General features: G+C 41.4%; 1 protein-coding gene across 1 annotated transcript in view; it reads left to right on the forward strand.

The window, feature by feature from the left end:
* Nucleotides 1-22,508, forward strand: part of HCAR (coenzyme F420 hydrogenase family / dehydrogenase, beta subunit family) — a 358,257-nt gene that overhangs the window by 60,210 nt on the left and 275,539 nt on the right. Inside the window, exons 4-7 of the mRNA XM_089440579.1 lie at nucleotides 11,784-11,895; nucleotides 12,462-12,546; nucleotides 12,680-12,721; nucleotides 13,074-13,152. Of these exons, the coding sequence (XP_089296705.1) occupies nucleotides 11,784-11,895; nucleotides 12,462-12,546; nucleotides 12,680-12,721; nucleotides 13,074-13,152 (318 nt within the window). The remainder of the gene's footprint in view (nucleotides 1-11,783; nucleotides 11,896-12,461; nucleotides 12,547-12,679; nucleotides 12,722-13,073; nucleotides 13,153-22,508) is intronic.

Here is a 22,508-nt window from a genome sequence, read left to right on the forward strand (position 1 = left end):
ACCTTTGATGAAGATATGGCTCTCAACAAGGTGATCAATCTTCTGACTTTGAGGAGCTCTCAAGAAGCCGACACCAGGGAACCGAAAGAAAAGGATGATGAATCAATGCCTGATGTAGAAGAACCCATGGATCCGATTGATCCTCCTCCATATGAGCCTTCCTCTTCTAGGAAGAGGCCTTCATGGCTTAAGGGGTTACTTGATGATGCTGAAGGACATGCTGACCATCATGAGCACGATCATACAAAATGAGCCTTCGTCATTCTCAGATGCCGTCAAGCATCAAGTATGGAAGGATGCTATGACCGAAGAATATGAGTCTATCATAAAGAATGATGTTTGGGAAGTAGTTCCCAGACCCCAGGACAAGACTGTTGTTACTTCAAAATGGCTTTACAAGATAAAGCATGCAGCAGATGGAAGCACGGAAAAGTATAAGGTTCGTTTTGTTGCTCGAGGTTTCTCCCAAAAGGAAGGTATAGACTATGATGAGATATTTGCACCTGTTGCCAGATATACGACCATCCGCTCTATCATAGCCCTTGCCGCTTCACAAGGATGGAACCTACATCAGATGGATGTCAAGACTGCGTTCTTGCATGGCTCGATCAAAGAAGAGGTCTACGTGGAGCAACCCGAAGGATTTGAGATTTATGATCGAAAATCTCATGTATGCAGGTTGAAGAAAGCTCTTTATGGGCTGAAGCAAGCACCCCGAGCATGGTATGAGAGGATCGATAGCTACTTGATGAAGCTGGGATTCACTAGGAGTGAAGCCGATCCTAACCTTTACTTTAAGGTTGAAGATGACAAGCCTCTCATACTGGTGTTGTATGTGGATGACCTCTTTATAACAGGTGCAGATCCTCTCATTCACAAATGTAAGAGGGAGCTGGTCTCTGAATTTGAAATGAAAGACCTAGGACTGATGCACTACTTCCTAGGACTTGAAGTGTGGCAAAAGCCAGGAGAAATTTTCCTATCGCAAGGAAAATATGTGGTGAAGATATTGGAAAGATTCGGAATGGTGGACTGCAAGCCTGTAACTACTCCGATGGAGCTTGACTTCAAGAAGTTAAGCGGTAGTGCTGCTGGACCTGTTTTACGAAATGCTACCGAGTATCGGCAACTCGTCGGAGCATTAATGTTCTTAGTGAACTCCCATCCAGATATATGCTTTGCAGTCAACACGTTGAGCCAGCATATGGTTGAACCCCACCACATACACTGGATTGGTGCCAAGAATCTGCTGAGATATCTTCGTGGCACTATCACTTATGGGTTAAGATACATTGCCAGAGATGTGAGACTATTTGGATACACAGATGCTGACTGGGCAGGCAATGTGGAGGACCGTAAGAGCACTTTCGGGTGTTGTTTCTCCTTGGGATCTGCTTCGATATCCTGGATGAGCAGGAAACAAAAGTCGGTGGCTTTGAGCACCGCCGAAGCAGAGTATATTGCTGCTAGCATGGCTTCTTGTGAGGTAGTTTGGTTGCGAAAGCTCTTCAGTGAGTTGTTTGGATTCACATTGGATACCACTGTGATCCTTTGTGACAACCAAAGTGGGATTCGTTTGTCAGAGAATCCCATATTCCATGATCGCTCCAAGCATATTGATATCAGATACCATTATATTCGAGATATGGTGCAACGGGGAGCTATAAGGCTCCATCATATCGGTACAGATGAACAGGTCGTCGACATTCTGACAAAACCCCTTGGGAAAGTAAAATTTCTGATTTTCCGTGAACAACTTGGAGTTGTTCAAAGACCCTCCAATGAGGGTCATGTATGATGCATTGAGCTCTGAGAGCTCCAGGGGGGTGCGGGGTGCTTCTTGGAGCAGCATATGACCACAGGATTATTCACTATCCCCTGGTGGTATACATGTACACCCCGTGGCGACATTGTAGCAGGATTGATGTGTTCTCCTGTGAGGCCTGGATTGATGTGTTCTCCATGGCAGCCTGGATTGATGTGTTCTCCATGGCAATTGTAGCAGGATTGATGTGTTCTCCTGTGAGGCCTGGATTGATGTGTTCTCCATGGCAATTGTAGCAGGATTGATGTGTTCTCCTGTGAGGACAGGATTGATTAGTTCTCCTGTCGAGGCATCCTACCCATGCAGTTTGGGACTCATGGGAAGTACCTCTCATCTGATCAATGAGCAGGGAAATGAAGTTAGGGACCATAGTAGTACCGATGGACGCATCGCTGTAACTACCGTACTCCCTACGCTAGGATGACTTCCATTGATCTGGGATCAATGATACTGCTCTGGGACCAGTGGTAGGAGTTGTACCATACTATGACGCTGACTTCGGGTCGGTTGAGACTGGTCTGGGATCAGTGGTACATACTCTGAGACTGACTTTGAGTCAGTGGAGGATGATATTGGTCTGGGACCATTGGAGTTGTACTCACTATGACACTGACTTTGGGTTGGTTGAAACTTGAGACTGGTCTGGGACCAGTGGTACATACTCTGAGACTGACTTTGAGTCAGTATGATACATCCTCGATCATTTCTTCTTCTTCATAATTCGGACAAAAGCAGAGTAGAACAGAACAATGCAAGAGCAGAGCAGAACAGAACAAAACAGTACAGATCAGTGCAGGGCAGAACAAGTCAAAGCAGAACAGGCAAAATAGAGCAGAGCAGGGCAAGGGTCAGGCTGTACAAGGCAGTGCATTCGATGGATGAATAGTAACGACCAATAGACAGATTGCAAATGAAGTTCTCCATGGTTGAGAGGGAGTGTTAAAATTGGCAACCAGGGCAAAACTTCACGTGGGTCATCTTATTCATGGCTAATAATATTTTTATTAGATTCCTCTCGTCGAGAGGTGTAGGATTGATATAAAGATCATCCAATTCCGATAAGTATTCATGGAGATATGAATTTATTTTGATTATGGAATTATTATCAAGCCGACCTACAACTCATGTAGGCTCAGAAGCTCAACAGTCGCATCTATTCACCCACCAACGTTGTGTATAAATATAAGAGGACTTTTCCTCATTTGGACTCATCTCATCACATCTCTCTCTCTACTGCGCAGATATGAGTCTCTTCTCTACTGCGCTGAAATGGGTCTCTCTCTCTCACACATGTGAAGCCGGAAGCTGTTGAATTTGAAGCTGCAACTGCAGAAGTAAAGATTGACTTGCGTGGCTTAGAAGATCTCCTCTTTGGAACTGCGCTGTAGGTTCATCTGAACCTCCTTTGAAAGCCGCAACTTTTGGTGGTGGAATGAAGTCAATCCGACGAACGGTTTGCAAGATATTGACTGCCCTAGTTTGAAGCCGGAAACTGCTGAAACTGAAGCTGCAACTGCAGAAGTAAAGATTGACTTGCGTGGCCTAGAAGATCTCCTCATCTGAACTGTGCTGTAGGTTCATCTGAACCTCCTCTGGAAGCCGAAACTTTTGGTGGTGGAATGAAGTCAATCCGACTGTCGGTTTTTGAGATATGGTCTGCCCTAGTTTGATAATGAAGCCGCTAATGCTGATGCTACTGATCTAGGGTTTGCTACTGCTGATATGAATCAGATTTATTGTACTATTTCTCTCTGCTGAATTATTGAAGATAAAAGAAGATTTGATCAAAGGGTTTCCCCACACATTGTGGGGTTTGTCCTTGGCTAGCCGCCACATCTTGTGTCTCTTGTCTTGGCTTGTTTTCTGTCGATCGTTTAATGTTCTATCTGCACTTTACTTTATGTACATGTGATTGCTAATCGGTGGAATATAATAAGAAAAAGAAGTAAACTGTTATAAGCATAGAACATACCATAACTTAACATGTAAGGTATGATTTGATTTAATATGATGTTTTGATTTCTTGAGTAATATCTGGATGAGTTCATGTAGGGCTACTAGAACAAGACTTGTAAGAACAAGTACAACCAACATTCATGCGATGGATGGAAACTCTTGAAAGAAGCACGGAGAGAAAAGAAGTAGCCATATTAAGAAAGCTCCAGATGCATGCCAAGAAGGCCACTTTCCATGAAGAAAGGAATGACATGATGAAATAAGAAGGAAATTGATCGATGGTTGTTGCCCTACAAGGAAGAAGCTCAACTAAATTTCATGACATCAAGGAGAGAAGTTGAGCAGCTGAAGAACCCATGAAGAAGAAGTTGTTGATGTATAAAAGAGTCCCTAGGTAAGAGGGAGCTCTGACAGGTCCTTGATCAAGAGGGAGTTTGAATTAGATCACCCCTGATTACAAATGAGTGATAATTGTGTTTTTCCACTTCATGTGTCATGCACTAGACCAGGACTAACAGCGGTAAGTCTAGATGAAGGCTATGAATGGAAATGTAGACACATGATAGACACAACATTCTTGTATTCACTTGAGAAGAAAGAATGGGAGGATTGGGTAATCATATGGCATCCGATACTCTTTGAGGATGTGTAGGGCATCCAAGATAAGAGTAGGCAAGAGGACCAATATTCTTTGAGGGTTGGGTACCCAAGATAAGAATAGTCCTATAAGGTCATACTCAGTGAACACCCGGGTGGGTATGTACCTTGAGAAACAATGATGAAGGTGTCTATAAATCATTGGTCTCGCCGGTATTGTAGCTCATGGTCTCATGAAGAGATGACGCTGTTAGTCAAGGCCTTGCACTATGACAATGCTGATTGATATGATGCTATACAAATGGGATTACCGATCCGATTCTTCTTATGAGAAATTCTTCAGATTGAGAATAACCAAGTACCATTATGAATACCTCCCTCGTTAAGAGGGAGTGTTGAAGAAAGTGTAACTAGGTTCGGTATTTACAAATGTAAATTTGATCTTTGTACTTGTCAAGAAAAAGAAATATTATTTTTGTAAATTATAAGAATGAGTTTCTTGCTCATTCCATAGTGTTGATTTATGGTAGCATCAGATGTGCTCTAGCCATGAAAATTGGTGGAGAGGCTAAGGCACATAAGATCTTCAAGACGCAGAAATGGTTTGGGGAAATTCCACTTGGTTGGAGAGATATTAAAATAATTAATATTTTTAATGGGGTTCCTAAGTCTAAACTTGGGAAAATTAAAATATTAATGGGTATTAATATAAAATTGGGTGAGAATGTTCTAAAGGACATGGATCAAGCCAAATCTAATCTTAGTCGTTGATTAGAGACTTAATCTCGGCCGTTTAAGACTCAACAAGAAAAGTATAAGAGGAGGCTTGAGGGTCAGTTGGAAATACACCAAGTTGATCAGTCAGTTCGATTCTCTGGAGCGGGGCTTGTTGAGAAAATTCGAACTAGTGGTCTGTTGTGGCGAGGGGTAGTGAGTACATAGCAGAGAGGCAGGGATAGTGCCAGAGGGTTAGCACAAAGACCAAAGAGGTTGATGCAGAGGCAGTTGGGGACTGCACAGAGGCTGAGAGGCTTGCGTGGGTGATGCAGAGGGTTAGAGAGCTAACACAGAGAGCCAGGAGGCTGACACAGAGGTTTCAGGAGTTGAGTTGAAGCTAGCAGGGCTGACGCAGGGCCAAGAGGAAGCGCCAAAAGGATTTTTCATTTAGGCAGACTAGAGTTGAGAGGCTGAATATCTCTCTAAGAAGAGGTATTACTGTCGTGTAACAATCTTTGTTGGGTGAGCCATTTCTGGCACCCTAGTTGTACTCAAGAATCTGCATAATAATAAAACCCTCAGAACTGCTTCACTGGTTTTCCCGCATTGGAATTTTCGGGGACGATTGCCCAAAAATAATGGTGTCCCTTTTGTGTTTGTTTCAGTATTTCAGTTGATGATCTGTATATGAGTTAAACGCATTTCAGTTGATGATCTGTATATGAGTTAAGGCTGCATGCGTTTATTTCAGTGTTTTTATTTATAAATAACTTGTTAATGGAATAAACAAGTAGGAGAAATAAACCAGATAATGCAGTAGGGATTTCTAACGTGTCAGACTTAGAAATTTCAACATGGTATCATAGCGTTGCAGATCACAAGAGAATTGAAGGCACCAATAGATATCGGAAATTTGCAGTAGTAGTAGCTGTCCCGAGAGACAGCGCTGCTCCTAAGCAGAAGGTAGCAGAGAAGAAGTGACGCAGAGGGCATGTGTCATCATTTTGAGCCAGAGAGAGGGCCAGCACAGAGGCAGAGAGAGGCAGAAGAGGCTCTCGAAGAGCCACGTCATCCTACTAAGCTAGGTCGGCTTGACACAGTTGGCCAAAGGAGCAGTTCAGCCTTTGCCGGGATTGTGCAGAGTTGGAAGACTCAGTTTCTTCAGTTGCCGGGGTCTAGGGAAGTTGTGGGCAAATTGTGGATTGGGAAGCTGGTGGGGTGCTGGTTCTTTCGAAGTAGAACAATACCTAATGAGACAAAACCAAGGTAGAGGGAGTTGCTACCTTGACGGATTTCTAGCTAAGAAACCCAGATTCGAATTGCAGTTGCAAAGAGGATTGAAATGGAGCGGTTCAAGATTTGGTGGGAAGATTTCCAGCAGGGAAATTATGACTTAGAGGGAGATTTCTAGGAGGGAAGTCGAAACTCAGAGGGAGTCTAGAAGAAGAGCGTATATGGCAGTGAGCGGATTGAGGGACCAGGACAGGTTGGATGGGGCTTCCAACTTTGTCATCTGGAAGGCCAGGATCCTGGCAGTCTTGGATAGACATCGCATCAAGGGATTTGCCTTGAGAACCGTGGCTATCCCAGTCGACCTAGCTGATAATGGAAAGTATGAGGATGCAATGGCGAGGGAAAAGTGCATAATCCTTGATGGGGTCAAGGATCATGTTGTACCACATATTACCGAAAAGAACACAACAAAGGATATGTGGGATACTTTGACGACATTGTATCAGGGCACTTCCGTGCAACGGAAGATGCTATTGGAGAATCAGCTGCGGTCGTATCAGATGCAGAAGGGGGAGAAGATAGATCTATTCCTCCTTAGATTGTAGGAGATTCGTGACCAACTTACTTCCATAGGGACCACGTGGGATCAGGAGTTCATGGTGAGGACCACCCTGAATGCAGTCTCCGAGGAGTGGGAGACATTTGTCTAAGGCATTTTGGGCAGAGCTACTCTTCCAGGATGGGAAGAGATGTGGGCAGCTCTTCGCCAAGAAGAGATCAGACGATTGACTGAGTCGAGGAGTAGTGGGAAGGGAAGTCTAATCAAGAAAGAGAAGGAGGAGGATGCGGCTCTAACATCTCTGGGACAGCAGGGGAACAGGAAGAAGAAGGATATCTCCAAGGCGAAGTGCTTCCATTGTGGGGAGCTGGGTCATTATGCATCCCAGTGTCCGAGGAAGAAGAACAAGGGAGATGTAACGACCCATCTAAACTAATTAACTAATATAAAGTTTTAAACTTTATATTAAAACTGATATGATAAACTTCATATTAAAAAAAATAAATATGAGTTAAACTTTAAAAATAAATATGAATTAAACTTTATAATAAATATAAATTTAAACTTTATAAATATATAAAATTAAACTTCATAAAATTAAAGTTTATAATAAAAATAAAATTTAAAACCTTATGTAAAAGGTAACGCATCAACCAAACCTGGAATATAAACAAAGTACATAGATCAGATGGATAAATATCTGAGAGTGAAATGCATGCGGAGGCGTGTCGGGAGGAGGAAGAGCGGTGGCCGTAGGCGGGAGGGCGGCCACCGCCAAGCCTGCAATTATAAAACCACTGATCTGAGCCGATCAAGGGGAGGAACGCAGAAAAGAAGGAGGAGAAAATCAGGAGAGAAGGGAGGGCAAACCAGAGGAAGACAATTGACCAAGGGAAGAGCTTTAGGCATTCTGAGGTTCTGGGCACGGGGGACAGTGAGCTTCTGCGAGAAGCTTACTGGATTGAGCAGCCAGGCTCTGCTCAGTCTGGCTGGGTGGAATTGGTTTCCCGGTAATTGGATCAGAGTAACCACAACGCCATCAACTACACTAGAGCAACACCAGAGCAGGCAGCAGTTTAGGTAGGTGTTCAAAATCCCTTACGGTTACTGCATTTCAGTTTTGGTTCTTACTGTATTTCAGTTCTGGTTCTTACGGTATTTCAGTTAATGGTCATTATAGGAGAGGCTTTCGACTCCAAGGCAACTTCGGCTAAGGCGGAGAAAGAAGTCGAGAGTGACGACGACTGTGCCATGAGTGCTCATGCATCTCTAGAGAAGAGGTGGGAAGACATAGAGCTGTAATTGAGAGGACTACAGAAGAGGGGCATGATCCTTGAGGTACCCAAACTCTTGGATCACATCTAGCTACGGGAGCCCTTAATGATAGTAGCAGGATGACAGATGTCGGGTAGAAGCAAGATGCAATGGAGCGACAAGGCAGTGCTTGGATACAGAAATCTGAGGCAATGCAGTGTAGGTTGCAGCAGTGCGAGAGGCAAAGAGGTGTATGCAGTAGCGCAGTGACAACAGAGGGAGCACACGATAGCAGCAGAGGCAACTTCAGTTTAATGAGGATTCCAAAGTGACCGGGATGTCAGGCTTTGGGAAGATCAGTTAGTTACTTCTCGGTAACTGAGTTGCAATGCAACATTTAACACTGGCAGTGCCAGGGGTAGATGGGCAGTATATTGAGAGGAAGCTACAGTACAAATGTAGTAGTTGCAGTGGCAATGTCATGGGCAATAGTACAGGAAGCAGCAGTGCAGATGATGTGAGGCAACAGGCGAAGCATCAACATAGGTATCGGTGCGGAAGGATCAATGTGATGTTTCAGTGGTGGAGCATTACTAGAGCACATTCCTTGCTAAGAGGGAGTGTTGATTTGTGGTAGCATCAGATGTGCTCTAGCCATTAAAATTGGTGGAGAGGCTAAGGCACATAAGATCTCTAAGACCCATAAATGGTTTGGGGAAATTCCACTCGGTTCGAGAGATATTAAAATAATTAATATTTTTAATGGGGTTCGTAAGTCTAAACTTAGGAAAATTAAAATATAATGGGTATTAATATAAAACTGGGTGAGAATGTTCTAAATGACATGGATCAAGCCAAATCTAATCCTAGTAGTTGATTAGAGACTTAATCTCTGCCGTTGAAGACTCAACATGAAAAGTATAAGAAGAGGCTTGAGGGTCAGTTGGAGATACACCAAGTTGATCAGCTAGTTCGATTTTCTGGAACGTAGCTTGCTGAGAAAATTCGAACTAGTGGTCTGTTGCAACGAGGGGCAATGAGTACATAGCAGAGAGGTAGGGGCAGTGCTATAGGGTCAGCGCAGAGACCGAAGAGGTTGACGCAGAGGCAGCTAGAGCTGTGCAGAGGCAACAAAAGCTACGCAGAGGCAACTAGGGACTACACAGAGGCTGAGGGGCCTGCATGTGTGATGCAAAGGTTCAGAGAGCTCATGCAGAGAGCCAGGAGGCTGACGCAGAGGCTTTAGGAGCTGAGCTGAAGCTAGTAGGGCTGACGCAGGGCCAAGAGGAAGCGTCGAAAGGATTTTTCATGGGGCAAACTAGAGCTGAGAGGTTGAATATCTGTCTCCGAGAAGAGGTATTACTACCGTGTAACAATCTCTGTTGGGTGAGCCATTTCCGGCACCCTAGTTGTACTCAAGAATCTGCATAATAATAAAACCCTAAGAACTGCTGCACCGTTTTTCTCGCATTGGGTTTTCTGGGGATGATTGTCCAAAAATAACGGTGTCCCTTGTGTGTTTGTTTCAATATTTCAGTTGATGATTTGTATATGAGTTAAGGCTGCAATTGTGTTTATTTCAATATTTATATCTATAAATAACTTGTTAATGGAATAAACAAGTAGGAGAAAGAAACCAGATAATGCAGTAGGGATTTCTAACGTGTAAGAGTTAGAAATTTCAACACATAGTCTAGGAAAGTCAAAGAGTCAAAGACATGTCAAGAGCCCTTCTTGAGCATATGTGTAAATATATATACTAGTCTAAAAGGCCTTCCAAGACAAGCACAATCCTCCAAAGACAAGCACGAAGATGTCTGCCAACAAAACGATGAAGAAAGGCAGTCATGTCTGCCTCAAGATAAATATAAAGGACATGTCGGCTCAAACACAGGGACAAACTACTATATAAAGGAGCTAGCACCCTCGCATTTGGACAGTAAGATCCTCGCACTCCTCTCTGAAATCTCGGTCAAGGTCAAGGTTACAGAATTCTCGAAAAAGGGTGCAGGACAATGTTTAGGTTAGGAGAAGGATCCCTCTGGCTTTTTGGATAAAGATGACTGCTGTACACACTCACATACTCTCACAACTTCGGATAAGGATGACCGCTGTACACACTCACATACTCTCACAGTTTCGGATAAGGATGACTGTTGTAGACACTCACATACTCTCACAATTGCGGATAATGATGACTGTTGTACATACATAGTTACATTCTCGGTCAAGGTGCAGTCATGATCCTAACATGGTCATGATCTCGGTAAAGGGTACGAGAATACAGTCATGATCTTGGTGGATCAAAAGGCAGCTCTCCAATACATATCTCAACATGGAAGATCTAGTTGATGAAGACTTCAGTGAAGGGACAGCAAAGATGTTGCAGCAGTAATGAAGTGATGCAGTAGTGATGGCCTCGATGGTGCAGCAATGAAGATGATCTCAACAGTGACAAAGAAGAGGATTGGTGTCTTGGTCTTGGAGTGGCCTAGTAGGTTAAGGATCATGGTCTTGGTATTCGTCAAGTAGAATCTCTATAAGAAGAATTTTGTGTGGGTTTTCCTCTCCAAGAGGGAGAGGTTTTGGACCTGGCAGAATGCCAACATCTTGTGTTCTTGTCTCTTGTATTTTGGTAACTGTTTGATGAAGTAAGAAATGCACACACTAATGATATCAAGATAAGATTGTGCTAACAAGCAAAAAGTTAAAATACCTCACAAATAGTTATCATGCTAAGAAGAATCACAGTGACTACATTTGCCCTAGATTCTTCAACAGGCCAGACCTTGCCAAGTCTGCCAATTCAAGCAGAAACATGCCCTAAAGTAGCTTAAAAGTGGTTCATACCTCTTTAAAGTTTGATTTGTTGAACAGTAATAATTCAATATGAGTTTCTTTACATTGTTTATCTTTCATATCAGATTTGGCACAGACATCCACTACCTCCCAACCGTCTTTCTCAAGTGGATATATTGGTGGTTTATGCTATTATTTCTAATTGGTTATCTTTGAAGTGTTTAATCTCATATTGGAATACTTGTGCATTTAGTTGTTATACATTTTGTGGATTCTTTGAAGTAAATCATAAGATTGCATGGTAAATAATTCACTAAGAGGTTAACTTGATCAAATAAGGATACATTAGTTGTTATGCATTTTGTGGATTCTTTGAAGTAAATCATAAGATTGCATGGTAATTAATTCACTAAGAGGTTTACTTAATCAAATAGGGATACCCTTATTGGCTTCTAGAAATTGGCCTAAAGTGAAGGGGAAATTGTGTTGAGGTGACAGTGGTTCATTTCCCAGCTTGTTGCGCCAAGTTAGTACCTGTGTTGGGACTTTTCACAAGGGTGCTAGTTTAAGCAATAACATGGGTGAGGCACACGATTCCATACTGTTGACACAATAAACATGTACATACATGCATGCATACTTTTAAGCTTTAACTATGGTAAGGACTTGTTTAAGATTCCACACTATTGACACAATAAAGATGCATATACATACATGCATTCATAAATTAAGTTTTAACTATGGTAGGGACTTTCTGCCTTATGTAATTTTGTATTTACTTGTATTATACTTTGAATTGGATTGGCCTGGAATACGCTTATTGGTGATCTTGCCATCTCACAGGTCCTAGAACCTATAGTTCATGGAAGAGGAAGAAAAGAAGACTCGCTGGATGACCTGTATTTTGGTGTACATGAGGAAGTGAACTATGCACGAAAGATTGAACCTTTGGAAGGTAGTACTTACCCTTTTCTATATATGTTGAAAGTTTATGTATACTTGTATATTGGTGTACAAAACGATGTAAAGTTAAACTATGCACGAACAATTGAGTCTTTGGAAGCTAGGACTTACTATTTTTTGTATATGTTGAAAGTTGATCTATGTAAAACTGTTCAAATCTGTAAAAGTCTTCTTGAAATGAAGTATATCCCTTAAATCCTTTGTAGGCATGCATGCATGAACTATTATAGTTGCATGTAAAGAGAATTAATAAAGCTTCTTTTGCATTATTTTAGCATGGAACTCCTTTGTAGGCTTTTCATAGATTTTCAGTGGACACATTTTCTTCATCTTTCTTGTCCTATTTCATACATCAAGATTCATGGCAAATATATGAATCCTATATGTAGGTAGACTTTCCAATTATGATAAGAACGAAGAGGAATTGAGAATCACATCACCTGTGGGGCTGTTATGATCTAATTGTCTTTAGCATACAGTCAATCTTGTTGCAGATAATTAATGCATTTCATGTTGAATTTTAGCCTTCAATGACTGGATGGGTTGTTGGCATTCTAGGAGCACAGTGGACAGGCATTGTGACTACTATTGCCATTGAGATGTTACGCTCTAACAAAGTGGATGCAGTTGTTTGTGTCCAAAGGTAATTGATTTGAGAACCTCGAACATGTTCAAGGAAGGATTTTTTTGGTCCAAAATAGCTATAATTTTAGTAATCTTTGCATGTCTCATTTATTGGTTTGTGGAGAATAATTTGTAGCCTATGACATTTGCAGTGATGCTGAAGATAGGTTTTCACCAAAGCCATTTTTGGCCAGGTTAGTGTATGCAACAGGGTACTTATTTGGAATAGAGATTAAGATATATTTGTAATAAATCCTCTCAATGTCTTCGATTTTTTTGTAGATAGCTATGTCTATGACTCTACATTGACCTCGTGGATGTTTGTCTCAAATGAGTTCCTTTGTACAAAAGAGCTTTGAGGATTTGGAAATTAGTTACGAATTGTTTAGAAGCATCAAAATACTTTTGTTATGTATTTCTGCTGGGCGTTTTTAACCTTAGATATTTAGATATTTTCTGTTATTAGATTTTTACAATGTAAAGATAATTCTGAAGGTGAGAAATAAAGCTCATTATTGACAATAAATATATTGGTGTTGGTGATAGGACACCAGAGGAAGTTCTTGCAGCAAGAGGAGTGAAGCCAACATTATCACCGAATCTGAACACGCTGGCTCTTGTAGAGGTACCTCTTTGTTATCTTTTTGAAGGGTATTTTTCTCTTTGTTATTTATTTTTGAAATTTCTTTCTTACCTGTAGGAATTAGTCTTATGAACCACAGAAGTCGATTATATGTTAGGAGAGGGAGATATTTAATCTATCTTGCATTCCTGTCCAAGCTGGAACAAGAGGTGCTTTACAGGGCCTTTTATAGGGAAGTAAAATGCAGAATAAATCATATATTGAAAGGCTGAACAATCTCATCCTATGGTTTATTTATGTTAATTTTAGTTAACAATGGTATGTTCTATGCTTAGTACAATTACTTCAATGTTCCTTTAGCAACCCAATGACAATTTCAAATTTTTCCAATAGCAATCACATTAACCATAAATCACATTGACAGTAACTGTAGATATTACATAAAAGTCAAGACAAGAGGACACCAGATTTGGCGGATGCCAGAGAAAAACCCCAATGTGGGAAAAAACCTTTGATCAATTCTTCTTATTGTTATATCAAATGTTCAGCAGAGAGAGAGTACAATAATACAAAGTCAAAGTCAAAATTGGCTTGCCAAATCACTGTCCAAAACAGCCCTGTAAAATCTGCATTACTGCTTAGTCAACAACACTCAAATCAACCCTAACTAGGAAGTCAACGGTGGTTAACGCGGAAGCAAACAGTCCACTTGGAGCTCGGTCAAACCCAGTCAAATTCAGCCTTTCTTGCTGGTCAAATTCAGCCCAAAATAGTCAACAAATCTGTGGTCAAACTTGGTCAACCCTGCAGTCAAACATACATGTGGTCAATGCAGGTCAAAGTCAACCTTTTGCCTCAGTTCTTGTGCCAAAAAATGCGGCCTGCTGAGACAGAAATTCACCCGAAAATCGAAGTCAAAGGATGCCCAGACAGTCAAAGTCAACGCTGGTAAAAGCTGGTCAAACTGCAGAAAAATTCTGAAATTTTCAGCCTTGTAATTCTGTCCAGAAATTTGACCTCCTTTGCCACACGTGTGAGAGAAAGAGAATGCCCAATAGCTGTATGAACCAATGAGAGAAGGAGAGAGAAGAATGTGTGAATGATAAGGATGCCAAATGAGGTGAGAGGTCACTTGTATTTATACAAGTCGTTGAAGGTGAGGTGACATGTCTCTTGGCCTTCATGAGCCTACATGATGATGTGTCTGACCTGAACAATTTGCACAAGATGTGGACATAAATTCAAATACACACTTCTGCTTGACCAAATTAGACGATCTTTATATCAATTTTGGTCCTCTTGAAAAGAGGAATTTAACGCAATCAACATCTTCATCAAATGAGCTATCCCAAGGTGTAATTTGGCCCTAGTTGCCAATTTTAACAATTTAAGGAAATTTTACTCTTGATGTATGTTCCCCCAAAATGAATGTGTTTATCAATGCTCATAAAGCCAAAAAAGCCAGGTTCTCACTTGGTGTGAAAGTGCTAAAGCAAAAATTGTGAGACCTCAAGGGCCATTTAGACAAACTACCAACTGTCACCATAGTAGCCTTGCTTCCCTCTTTAGACTAGATGAGCTCTAGCCTAGGGGGAAAAACCTATGGTAAACTATGCTCAAGATGTTCCACCAAGAGTTGTTATATATTGGAACAATTGGCAGCAACAAAGAAAAAGCAAGCCTAATAACTCATCTATACAGAAAAATTCAAGGGTTGTTCTGAACAGTCATAGAATGACAGAGGATATCTGAAGTAAATTCTTGACAGCAAAGGTGATACACACAATTTTGTTTGCACAAAATTGGGAATAATCAAGTGGAAACGGTGTTCTTTCAGAGCATAACCTAGCCAACAGTCCTTGCAATGTCCTAGTTAAAAGGGTGCTGTGGATCTTTGAAATACAACGAGGATAGAGGATTTCCAAATCTATGAGTGCTGCAATCAATTCTACCATGACTTGAGAATGTGTCATATCTGATCCTCAACTTTCCTCCTTTGTTGACTTTAATGGCTAGTAAGAGGGTTGACCTAGCCACTTGGCTAGATCTTCGACGCCCTTGAGAAGTGAGGATTTTGCAACTTGGGTTTTGTTTGACTAATTTTTTACATAACTTTTGACGTCAAGTGATGATGTCATCATGCAATAAATGATGATCTCCAATGTCCTAGGGAAATTAGAAATCTGCCACCTGGGTTTTGTCCAACTCATTTTGTAGACAACTTTTGATGTATTGCATGTCTCATTCTTTCAAGACCTACCCTTATTATGCCACTTGGATGCCTCATATACTATTGGATCACCTTCGGCTGCCATATCTTGATGTTTTCACATTTTGTAAATATTTCAATGTGGCATGTCATCTAGATTTTTTGTTGAGCATTTTGAGATCAGTTGATTTTTTGCCTTCCGAGACCACATGCATTAGGAAATGTGTATTGCCTTAGAGAACATGAACATGTAGAAAAATTGTGAGACAGCCATGTTAAGAACTATCTGAGGAATACACACCATGTTAGTTTTTTTAGCATTGGATGTGTTCTAGCTTTGAAAGTTTGTGGAGAGGCTAGAATGCATGAGATCTCGAAAACCTAGAAATCATTTATGGAAATTCCGGCTAGAAATGATGTAATTAGATTATTAGTTTGTTTTTAAATATTTCCTAAGTCTAAACTTAGGGAATATGATTAATTAATCAGAATTAATTAAGGCGTGAATGATCTAGAAACTCACACGGATCGACTTCAAGATGATCCTAGCCATCGATTAAGATCTAATCTTGGTCGTTGAAGTCTCAACAGAGGATTATAAGAAGAAGTCGATGGGGCTTGGAGAAATCATTTGAGCAGTTCGATTTCATGAGAAGATCGATTTCTTGAGTAGCAATAGTCAGTTGCTAGAGAGAGAGCAAGTGAGATCGAATCAGTGGGAGAGGGTCAAGGACAGTGAAGCCAGAGGAAGGATTCCAGTTCCGATGAGTGCATTTGCAAAGAGGCAAGTGAGCCACAATGACGCTGATGTAGAGCAGCGCAGTAGCCTGTAGAGGCAATTTCGAAACTGCTGGGGAAAGCTGAGTTTCAGTGATAGAAGCTGGGCAGAGGTTCCAGAGGCTAGGAGAGACATTTTCCTAGACAACAGCAGGCCAAACGACTTGAGGAGAAGTTGGTTCGAGTTGAGCGCAGAAGTGACCGCACGAGGGTGATGCAGTGGCTGCGTAGAGCTAGTTTGGATGGTTCAATTTGAGCTAAGGTTAGAGTCTGAATTTGCCTGTGGAGTGAGGAAATTCCTCACTAGATTTTTCTTGCCAGTTTTTCTCTGTAGGATTTCCAGTTTCGGCATCCAGTTGTACTTAGATTATTTCACTACTACATAATAATAAAACCCTCAGTCGTTGCACCAATTTTCTCATGTTGGGTTTTTCCGGGGACATTGGTCCAAAAATAGCTGTGTAAATTTATGTGTGTGTGCTAGCATTTCTTCCAACGTTTATTTCTTTTGCAGTTTTATTTGTGTAGGTTGCAGTGTGATTGATTCAGTGTTTGCTGTAGCAAATAGTAAATAAATTGTTGAAAATTGATTTACCAATTAGGAGAATTATTTCCAATTGCTGCAATAGGATTTGGGTTTCCAAATTTTCACACACCAAGGCCAAGGCCAAGGCCACAGATAGACTCAAAGCCACATATAGACTCAATGACAAAGAACTATGTGGTAAGCTATAGGTGTACCTTGATGCGGCCTAGACTAGCCCATACACAGGTGATCACCCCTACATAAACCAAGGCTCCCACAACCATGAGTCTAAATGCAATCCATCTAAAGTCCTCCAAACCTATCCAAGATGAAAGGAACTATGGACATAACTCACAAAGATCGGCCATGGCCGACCATCACACGCTTAGGATACCTAGATATAAAGACTCACATGGTTTTTACAAGGCTTTGACTTGTGACCTTGGGATTATGATGGTGATAATGCAAAGTAAAAAGATGTATGTATGTACCCTTGCTGACATGATGGCTAACAACTGACTCCAATTGTGGAACACATGCTCTACCCTAGAGGATGTCAGAACCACAAAATCTTCCACTTATCGCCTGAAACAATCTCACACATTAGGCGTAAGATACTAGTAGGGTGGAAGACATGAAGTCTTAGCCCTTCCTGACATGGAAATAAATCAAAATGAAATAACAACTAACTAAAGAAAACTGCATAACTAATGTGGTGGAAATAACATAAGGAAGACATCATATAACTAATCTAGTAAGCATGGATAATATTACATCAATGAAATGAAACCACATAACACAATTTTGGGATTGTGAAAATGGATTTGTGATAAATGAAAACAAAACATCAAAACTATGCTCATGCTAAAGAAATTATTCATCCTATCCTACTCTAATCTAAGAAAGATGAAGTATGTTAAGTAAAATCATATAACCAATGCAACCAACAAATAAACTTATCATTACCTTAGATTTTACCTTTTTGCTTGGTTGGTAAGCAAAATAGTGAAACATTAAACCCGAGAGAAGTATACTTTGGAACTTCCTTCATGGCTTGGACAACTCCTACAATGGGATTATCATTATGTGGAAGAAAATCGAAGAAGTATGAAGATTCGCCTATATTATTGCAAGCTTTTTTGATCCACAAATCAATAGGGTTAATATAATAGTCTTTCTCGTTGAAAGGATAAGGCCACTTATCACTATTCTTTATTGCATTGGTAAGCAAGGGAGGTTTGTTAAAATTGGCAACTAGGGCCAAACTCCATGTGGGTCATCTTATTTATGGCAGCTGATATTTTTCTTGGATCCCTCTCATCGAGAGTTGTAGGATTGAGCTAAAAATCATCCGATTCCGATAAGTATTCATGGAGTTATGAATTTATTTGCATTATAAGACAATTCATTAAGGTTGGCCAACAACCAAATAAACCACACATGTGCTCAACGTTTTAGTATAAATAGAGGTGGCCTTCAAGTCATTTCAACCCACTTGGGATCTCTTCCTCTCTCTACTTGTCTTTGGGTTTTAGTAGGAGGAGAGATCCTAAGGAATAACGTTGCCCTGATCCAGAGGGCAGAAAGTCAGAACTGCTGAAAAAGTCGGAAATGCCGGAAAAGCCGGAATTGCCGGAAAAGCCGGAAAAGCCGGAATTGCCGAAAAAGCCGGAATTGCCGGAAACGCTGGCACTGCCAGGAAAGCCGAAAAATTCGGAAAAGCCAGAACTACCGGAAAAGCCAGACAAGCCAAAAATGTCGGAAACGCCGGAACTGCTAGAAAAGTCGGAAAAGCCGAAAATGCCAGAAAGCCGGAATTGCCAGGAAAGCTGGAAAAGCTGGAATAGCTGGAAAAGCCAAAAAGCCGGAATTGTTAGAAAAGCCGGAAAAGATGGAACTACTAGAAAAGCCGGAAAAGCCGGAAATGCCGGAACTGCTGCAAATGCCAGAAAAGTCGGAATAGCTGGAAATGCCGGAAAGCTGGAAATGCGGGGAAAACCGGAACTGCCGGAAAAGCTGGAAATGCTGGAAAGCCGGAGATGCCAGGAAAGCCGGAACTGCCGGAAAACCCGGAACTGCCAGAAAAGCCGGAACTGTTGGAACTGCCAGAAAAGCCGGAAATGCCGGAACTGCCGGAAAAGGCGGAAATGCCAGAAAAGCCGGAACTGCCGGAAAAGCTGGAACTGCCGGAAAAACTGGAACTGCCGGAAATGCTGGAAAAGTCAGAATTGCCAGAAAAGTCGGAAAAGCCGTAAATGCCAGAATTGTCGGAAAAAGCCGGAATTGCCAGAACTGTCGGAATTGCGGGACCAATCAGTTTTGCCGGGAACAGCCGGAACTGCCAGAATTGCCGGGAACTGTTGAAACAGCCGGAACATCTGTCTCTGAAGGAGAGCAACATGCAAGGGACAACTAACTAACATTGGGACAGTTGTATGGTACTTAGCAGCAAATACACCAAACATGCAATGTTACAGCTAGCATGCAAGGGACAACTAGCATGCAACAACAAGCATGCTAAGGACAATAAGCATGCTAGGGACAACAAGCAAGCAAGGGACAATAAGCAAGCAAGGTGCAGCCAACACATAGGTCAGGATGGCAACATGGTGCAGCAATGGCACATAATGCAGTACAGTGATGGGTACAGTCATGATTAATGAAGTGTGATGAGATGCAACATAGTGATGATGGGTGCAGCATGGTGCAGTGCGGTGAGGTGCAGCATGATGATGAAATGCAGCACAACGATAGGTGAAGGAGTCACCTTGGACAATTAATTGAAGCAACATGCCTTCAACTGATCTCATGTATCATCTTCTTAGAGATGATCTATGCTCTTATCTAGATAAGTCAAAGTGTTGACTTTTGTTGTAAACGTACTCTCTCTCTCTGCTGAACTATTGAAGAACATATAAGAAGAATTGATCAAGGGTTTCCCCACATTGGGGTTTGTCCCTGGCTAGTGCCACATCTTGTGTCCTCTTGTCTTGACTCTTGGCTTGTCTTCTGCGATTTATGTTTATGTTCTATCTGCAGTTTACTTTAATGCTGATGTGATTGCTAATCTAGAAAAGATATGGAGCTAACTGTGAAAATTGAAATAAATTGCTCTAAGCATAGAACATACCTAAAATTAACAAGGCTTTGCTTATGGCTCCAACTGGAACCTGCACATTGACTGCTACCCTTCCTGGGAAAATTTTGAATAGGGTTTGTGCTCTATTCACATAGAAGCACAAATGATGAGAAAATTCATGAAAATTTAGAATATATTGAAACCCGCAATTTACGATTGATTGCTTTGGCCTGTAAGGCTGAAAGCTCATGAAATATGTTTGGAATTGAAAATGTTGTGGCCTGCATATTGTTGCTAGGTTGAGATCCTTACTATCAAATGGGTCTTTGTACACATGAGTGTGAGAATTCTTTTGCAATTAATTTGGTAATATTCTCCTCATCCGGGTAGAATCTCTCCAAACGATTTATGGGTTTTGGATATCTCATGTGCTTTAGCCTCTCCACCAATTTTCATGGCTAGAGAACATTTGATGCTACCAAAACGTAACAACTAAGCGTGGCTTATATATACACCTTTTCTCATGTCCTTTAGGCCGACGTGATTACTTGTAGTTAGGCCGACTTCTTCTAGTAGTTTCTTGCATCATTGTAGGCTGACTTGAAGAGGATAATGCTGGAATTTCTAAGTCTAACCCGTTAGAAATTTTCCTGCACTATCTGGTTTATTTCACGTACTTGTTTAATTACTTAACAAGTTATTTAACCATATAAATACTGAAAATAAACACAAGTACAGTTTCAACCATCTACAAATCATCAACTGAAAGAATAGACAAACACTCAAGGGACACCGTTATTTTGGACAATCGTCCCCGGAAAAACCCAACTTGGGAAAACCGGTGCAGTAGTTCTGAGGGTTTTATTATTAAGCAACTTTTCTTGTGTACAACTAGGTGCTAAACTTGCTCATCCTATAGAGAAATCTATCTGGCGATAATACCTCTCTTTGGAAGCAGATATTCTGCAAGTCTGCTCCACGAAACTCTCTCCAACGCTTCTCTGAGGCTCTGCGTCAGCCTAGAACCCTCTGCGTCAGCCTACAGATGCTCTGCGTTGCCTATATAGCCCTTTGCGTCACCCACGCAGGCCCTTTGGCCCTCTGTGCAGTCACTCTGGCCCTCTGCGTGGCTCCTGTTGGCTCTGCGTCTGCCTCTCTGCCTCTGCGCTTGTCTTGCGACACTATCTTTGCCTCTTTGCTATGCACTCACTATCCCTTGTAGGAATTTATAGGGTAAGTTCCTTAGATAGAACACCAAGGGACACCACTCACAAACAGATCACAGCTGAGTACACCAATATTCTTGACGTGGTTAAAACCCTCAAAGAGGGAAACAGTTCATGGCCTGAGCCAACGCGGCCACTTCAGGCAATTTATTAATGTAAAAGAAAGAAACTTTACATATGCTTCTCTCATGAATGGTCGCCTTACAAATGACCCTCCATGCTCTTCAAATAGAGATCATGGACCAATCGGGCGTTAAGCCACAGATCAAGTGTCGGTAATACCGAGGAGAGAATGAACCATCGGATCACTTCATGTCTAGAACATATCGTGACCGTCAGATTGTAAGTTACAAAAATACATAGTAAAGACACACACTTTACCTAACTCTACACTAGACCAAGTTATGCTTAACTATTTCCTATGTGTCGGAATATCCTAACATCCCCCCTTAAGAACAACTTGGGATAGGATTGAAGGATGTACAAATATGACACAATAGGAGAAGGAAGGAGGCATTAGAGCCTATCCCCCCTTAGTGACAACTTCCTGAACTCCAACCATAAATCGAAGTTTAGTAAACTTCGCCTCTGTGAGAGCCTTTGTAAAGATGTCTGCAACTTGATCATCGGTTGAACAATATTGCACTTCAAGAACATGGTCATGAATGAGATTTCCGATGAAGTGCATGTGTAGTTCAATGTGCTTGCTGCGCTGATGTTGGATTGAATCTTTGCATAGTTGAATGGCACTTTGATTATCACACCAAAGTGTAGTCGGATGCTGCTGCTGAAAGCCAAACTCTGACAGGATTTGACGAAGCCACAGGGCTTCCTTACTAGCTTCTACGGTGCCACGATACTCTGCTTTTGCTGAAGAAAGAGAAATGGCACTTTGTTTCTTGCAAGCCCATGTAATAGGTCTAGAACCAAGAGTGAACACATAACCTGCAGTAGATTTTTGATCATCAGGGTCACCAGCCCAATCGGAATCAGTGAAACCAACCAATATAGGAGATGCTTTTGCACTGTAATGAATCCCAAACTGAACTGTACCTTGAACATAACGAAGTATTCTTTTAGCTGCTTTCCAATGACTTCATGTGGGTTTTGCATAAACCGAGCAATAAGGCCAACAACAAAGGAAAGGTCAGGAGTGTTATGGGTTAGATACAAAAGTTTTCCTAGAAGCTGACGGTATAAGATAGCATCAACTTCAGGGGAAGTACAAGTGTCTGAAAGTTTGGCTCTAGACTGAAAGGGAGAAGGGGTTGGCTTACAGTCTTCCATGTGAAAGTGGTGCAGAAGATCACAGGCATACTTGGATTGGGAAAGGGAAATACCTTCCTTAGATTGCAAGACTTGAAGACCAAGAAAATAATGCAAGTGTCCTAAGTCTGTCATTTCAAACTGCTTTTTAAGGCTAGACTTCACATGGTTTATAAGGTTGAGATTGCTACCAGTAAGGATAATATCATCAACATAAAGAACAAGAATGATAAGAGACTTACCCACTTTGTTGGTGTAGACAATATTGTCAAAATGACACCTAGAAAAGCCAGTGTCTAGAAGAAAGCTATCCAT

The sequence above is a fragment of the Pinus tabuliformis genome, chromosome 9 (assembly GCF_031772625.1).
Source record: "Pinus tabuliformis cultivar Carrire ecotype Pingquan chromosome 9, CPIR1, whole genome shotgun sequence".
In the NCBI taxonomy this organism is placed as follows: domain Eukaryota; kingdom Viridiplantae; phylum Streptophyta; class Pinopsida; order Pinales; family Pinaceae; genus Pinus; species Pinus tabuliformis.